This window comes from Colias croceus, chromosome 3, assembly GCF_905220415.1.
Source record: "Colias croceus chromosome 3, ilColCroc2.1".
Lineage (NCBI taxonomy): Eukaryota > Metazoa > Arthropoda > Insecta > Lepidoptera > Pieridae > Colias > Colias croceus.
This window is the reverse complement of record NC_059539.1, coordinates 12,421,532-12,427,597: the sequence shown is the minus strand read 5'-3', so window position 1 is coordinate 12,427,597 and position 6,066 is coordinate 12,421,532. Positions and strand designations below refer to the sequence as shown.

The window sequence follows — 6,066 nt, the reverse complement described above, 5'->3', positions numbered from 1 at the left end:
TACGAAAGTTTGTGTATATGTATGTTTGTTATTCTTTCTCGCAAATACTACTGAACCGATTACAATGAAATTTAGCACACATATAGAAGGTAAGTGGATTAACACATAGAATAGGTTTTATCCCAGGAATCCCACGGTAACGGGAACTATGCGGGTTTTTTCTTTGCGGCCGAAGCCGCGGACGGAAAGATAATACCTAATTTGTAAAATCTCCTTAAATAACACAATTTTAAACATTTATTTACGTTTCAGTCCATTACGTTAATTGAAGTGAAGCCTAAATCTTGGCCTCAGATCGTTCACTAATTGACAGTCATTAATTGGAATTAACTAAAGGATTGGGTGACGGGATCCTTACCTTGAGATTACATTCATGTATCATATAGTAAGAGATAGTAGATAATCAATGCCTGGTTTATAAGTATTAAATATATTATGTATACTTTCTAATATTATAAAGCTGAAGAGTTTGTTTGTTTGTTTAAACGCGCTAATCTCAGGAACTACTGGTCCGATTTGAAAAATAATTTCGGTGTTAGATAGCCCACATATCGAGGACGGCTATAAGTCTAGGTATATATCATTACGCTAAGACCAATAGGAGAGGACTTTTGGAGAGGAGCCACGCGAGTGAAACCGCGAAGCGCAGCTAGTGTGGAATAATCTGTTAATTTATTTAACTATATTTTCAATGCTTATGTTTTGTCACTCAATGAAAAAATTGTGTAGTGTGTCGTACCTTAAATAATTTCCACCAATTTCATATGGAAATGGTCTTAGCGTGATGATAGCCTTCCTTAATAAATGGGCTATCTAATACCGTAACAAATTTTTAAATCGGACCAGTAGTTTCTGTGATTAGCGTAGTTAATTTTTAAACAACCAAAACTACATTCGTAGGTACTGTACTGATTAATCCGCAAAGCACTCCTAAACTGCGAACGACAGTTCATCAGAATATCGGCATGATATCTATGGTTCCGGAGGTACGCGCGGTCCTGCGAAATAAAACATTCCGTTTATGTCCAGTGCAGGTTTGGTGTGGTGCAAGTTATGAACGGTGCGAGGATTCTCGTGCTACAACTGTGAAAAATTATTAATTTCTCCTACTTCTTTCTGTGTATATTATGTTTCGCAGCTTCATTCTTTGCGATTTATATTGACGTGGTGTAGTAGCGTTCCTAGCCTGAGCCTTGCACGGGTTTTTTAAAGGTATAAGTATTATTAATTTAAATTTATACTTTTTAAATTATACTTTTTTTTTTTTTTTTGTGGCAACACTTTTTACCCCTACCATTTACCCCCATCATTTCTCAAACGGTTCGTTACGATGTGTAGGTCATTCTGCGTTTCCGTGCTCAAGCCTTCGCACGTCTCCGATAAAATAATTTTTGAATTTTAAAAAATTAAAAAAATTAGTGCTCAATATGGGGAAGAAAAGGAAACATGAAAAGACGGACGAAGAAATTAGACGAAAGATTAAAAAACTAGAAAATCGGCTTGCCAAAAGAGCAAATCAATCTACAAGCGATTCGTCGGAAGAAAATATGATAAGTAAGTTGGTAATTTTTAAAAAATACAACGGTTTTTTGTTTTGATTAATTAGTGATGCGTACTGCTAAAATTGGGCTGTTACTATCATCAACATTAATCAATGCTTAGTGATGCGAGGATACCATACTTGGGTTTCTTCTATCACAAATAAAGCGACGCGTACTGCTATACTTGGGCTGATACTGTCGCTGTTTTTAAAAAACATTTGCTATATAGAAATGTTTTTGCAGGCGAACCATTGGATGTGCCATCCCCTGGGTCTTTATACTGCCAGTCGCCACTGAGGGACCACCAAACTGATGAGGCACCTCGACCGTTATCACCATGTCCGCCTTTGTCACCTCAAGAAATCGCGCCACGTCCCGACTCGCCACGACCTGATGAGGTTGTTGAACCGCAACCGGGAACATCGGTGGACAATGATAAACAAAATGAAGAGCTGGAGCTGGATGAAGACGTCCTTCAATTGTTAGGAGATGCTCCAAAAACCGACACCTCGCTCGGCCCTGCGATCCATAAGGATGTAGCCAGCAGATGGCAGGACATCCTTTCCAAAGGACTTCCTAAGGAAATAAAAGATATCCTTTACAAAGAATATCTAGTTCCCAATAATTGCGATTTGTTGCTGGCCCCTGCTCTCAACCCGGAGGTAAAGGCTGCACTGCCTGAAGCTTTAATTAAAAGAGACACGTCGCTCAGCTACAGGCAAAAACAACTTGGGGTTGCACTGTCGGCTCTTGCAACAGTCACCCAAATGGTCATAGCGAATGAGACGTCAAAACAAAAAATTTTAAAGCCTTTAAGTGATGCGTGTCGTTTACTGTGTGACAGCCATCATGCTGAAACGAGGACACGAAGAAAATTTGTAATATCCTCGATTAACACCAAATTAAAAGACGCCCTAATAGAAACGAAACGAGATGCGTTACTGTTCGGTGAGAATATCTCGGACAAACTTAAAGCGGCCAAGTCTATCCAACAGTCAGGTGAATCTTTAAAGAATATACAAAAACCTAAAAATAGACCTAGTGTATCTGTGGCGACTAATCAAGCCAACAAGGGCCGTTTGAACTATGTTCCTCAGCAGCGCCAGGCGGACAACAAACGCCACGACAACCGTTTCGCTCGTGTGCCCAACATAGCGTCGCGTCCACCTCCGAGCAACAGTGCACGACGACCCCCCGACCGGACGTACCCGCCTTCGAAGACACCAGCTCCGCAGCGGAGGCAATAATCGACCAGGTGCGATATGCTGGAAGACTCCAGCATTATTTTAATAACTGGCGTAATATAACTAATGATCAAATCATTTTATCGTGGGTTAAAGGTTATTCTATACCTTTTAAGTCTTATCCGTTTAGAACCGATAAGCCTAGTGTGTATCCTAAAACGGAACAAGAACGACAAGATTTTGATACGTGTCTGTCGAAATTATTATCTATAAATGCCATATCGCATTGTAACCATGAACCGGGCGAGTTTTTATCCTCTATTTTCCTAGTGTCTAAACCAAATGGTGACAAGAGATTTATTCTTAATTTAAAATGCCTTAACAAGTTCATTGAAACTAAACATTTCAAAATGGAGGATTATCGTACTGCGTCAAAGTTGATAACTCCAAACTGTTTCATGGCAACTATCGATTTAAAAGATGCTTATTTTTTAGTACCAGTAAATAAAATGCACAGAAAGTACTTACGGTTTGAGTATGATGGAGTCCTTTACGAATTTAATTGTTTGCCATTTGGTTTATGCACCGCACCGTTCGTGTTTACAAAACTTCTAAAACCTATATTTGAATTTTTAAGAAAAACTCATCGTATGATATCAGTCGTTTATCTTGATGATGTCTTTTGTATTGGTAGAACACTATTAGAATGCCAAGAAAACATAACTTTGACCAAAACACTTTTTGAAAGACTAGGTTTTTTGATTAACTTAGAGAAAAGATCGTTAGTACCAAAGATGCAATGCAAATTTTTAGGTTTTGTATTCGACTCCAATAATATGTTATTAAAACTACCCGACGATAAGAAGTTAAAAATTAAAGAAAAAGTTTCCACCGTCTTAAATACTAAAAAATGCAAATTACGAGAATTTGCTCAATTTATCGGTTTATTAATTTCAGCTTGTCCCGCAATTCAATATGCTTGGTTATATACTACAATTTTCGAACAATATAAATATATGTGTTTGCTTAAAAACGCTAGCTACGAACAGATAATTAAAATTCCAGATAATTTAAAATCGGATATGCTTTGGTGGATCCGTAATATAGATATAGGTAATTGTCCTCTCGGGATTGAAGATTTTAATTTAGAGATTTATTCAGATGCATCTAACACCGGTTGGGGCGCCTATTGTAATAACAATAAATGTTTTGGCTACTGGAAAGAATGTGAAAAAACATTGCATATTAATGAGTTAGAATTAAAAGCAGCTTTTCTTGCCCTTAAATCCTTCGCGAAGAATTTATGTTCTTCTCGAATCTTGCTAAGAATTGATAATGTCACCGCAATTTCTTGTATAAATAGAATGGGTAGTATTCAATATGATCACCTTAATGTGGTTACCAGAGAAATCTGGCAGTGGTGTGAAATGCGTAAAATAACTATTTTTGCATCCTATATAAATACAAAGGATAATTGTGAAGCAGACCAATTATCGCGGAAGAAATTTCACGATACAGAATGGGAACTAAACCAAAATGCATACGATGAGATAACTATTAATTTTGGTGTCCCTAAAATAGATTTGTTTGCAAGTAGATGTAATGCAAAGTGTCATACCTATGTAACTTGGAAAAACGATCCTGATGCATGGGCGATAGATGCATTTACGGTTTCATGGAAAATAAGTTCTTTTACGCATTTCCCCCCTTTTGTTTAATAACAAAGGTAATGCAAAAGATTATAAAAGAAAAGGCAGAGGGTATAGTTGTGGTACCGTATTGGCCTACGCGATCCTGGTTCCCAATTTTTCAGAAATTAATGACAACCAAGCCCATATATTTTGCACCTGATATTAATTTATTAACTTCTCCCTTCAGGATCAACCACAACCTACACAGAACTCTGAAGTTGGTTGCCGCGAAGCTTTCAGGCAAGCTTTACTAAGGAAAGGCTTGTCACCAAGTACGGTACAGATAATGTTATCATCGTTATCTGATTCTACCTACAAACAATACGATGGCTGCATAAAGACATGGATAAACTACTGCAGTACCCACAACTATAGCTACATCTCTGCATCTGTCCCTGTAGTTTTACATTTTCTTACCGATTTATTTAATAAAGGTGCTAAATACGGTACCATTAACTCCTATAAGTCTGCCTTATCATTAATTTTATCTAATTTAGAAGATGATAGGGTAAAACGCTTTATGAAAGGAGTTTTCAAATCGAGGCCAACAAATTCTAAATATCATATAACCTGGGATCCGAGTATAGTTCTCGAACATTTAGCCCAACAGTGGCCAAATAATGAACTCAGTTTGGAAACTCTTTCCAAAAAGACTGCAACTCTATTGGCTTTGGTAACAGCGCATCGAGTACAAACACTTGCTCTTATTAAATTAAAGGACCTTGATATAAGAGGCACAAGTGAAATAATAATAATGATTTCAGATTTAATTAAAACTTCTAAGCCGTACTCGTTACAGCCTCTTTTAAGAATTCCTTACTTCAATAGTCGCTCGGAAATCTGTCCAGCCAAATGTCTAGAATCGTACATAAATAAAACATCAACACTTCGACATAATGATCATTTATTTATTAGTTTTAAAAAACCATACTCAAAAGTTACCTCCCAGACGCTCAGTAAATGGATAAAGGACACGCTTCATAACAGCGGAGTAGATACTTCTATATTTAGTGCTCATAGTACTCGCCATGCGTCCACATCCACTGCCAATAGACTTGGGGTCAACATTGATGTTATACGCAAAACTGCGGGATGGTCTGATTCTTCTGCAGTATTTGCTAAGTTTTACAATAGACATATTGTAATTACTGATCCTACCAGCTTCGCTAAAACATTGTTATCTAATAATGATTGTAACCTGCAAGAAAAATAATTAATGGTTAAATTATGAAAATAATGTGTGATTTATAATATTTATAGTTAATTGATTATTGCAAATAAAAATATGAAACTTACCATAAGTTTTTCAATTTTTATCACCATTTCACATTTTATTTACTCTAAACATCTACACCACGTCAATATAAATCGCTTCGAATGAAGCTGCTCACATAATTGTCATCGAACTTCACTTGGTAAGTTCGTTTGATTTTCAATTTTATTGAGTAAGTATATGTATCTAGACACGTCATGTGTTTACAAAAACATTGTAATAACTTTAAAATGATCTGTAACTCATACGAGATTTTGTAACTTTAAAATGATCTGTAACTCATACGAGATTTTGTTACCAAAATATAACAGGCAAACTTACAATGAGGTTTTTCTGATTTCCATTTTTTTATAGTTTTCAGGATGTTATTAAACCAT

The 6,066-nt window shown here is 36.4% G+C and overlaps 1 protein-coding gene across 1 annotated transcript; it reads left to right on the top strand.

Annotated features, from left to right (window-relative positions):
• Positions 1-1,427: 1,427 nt before the first annotated feature.
• On the top strand, positions 1,428-5,629 carry LOC123706035. The gene is made up of 4 exons (XM_045655162.1): positions 1,428-1,554; positions 1,785-2,540; positions 2,639-2,796; positions 4,604-5,629. The coding sequence occupies exons 1-4, from the start codon at positions 1,428-1,430 to the stop codon at positions 5,627-5,629; spliced, it is 2,067 nt and encodes a 688-aa protein (XP_045511118.1).
• The last annotated feature ends 437 nt before the right edge of the window (positions 5,630-6,066 follow it).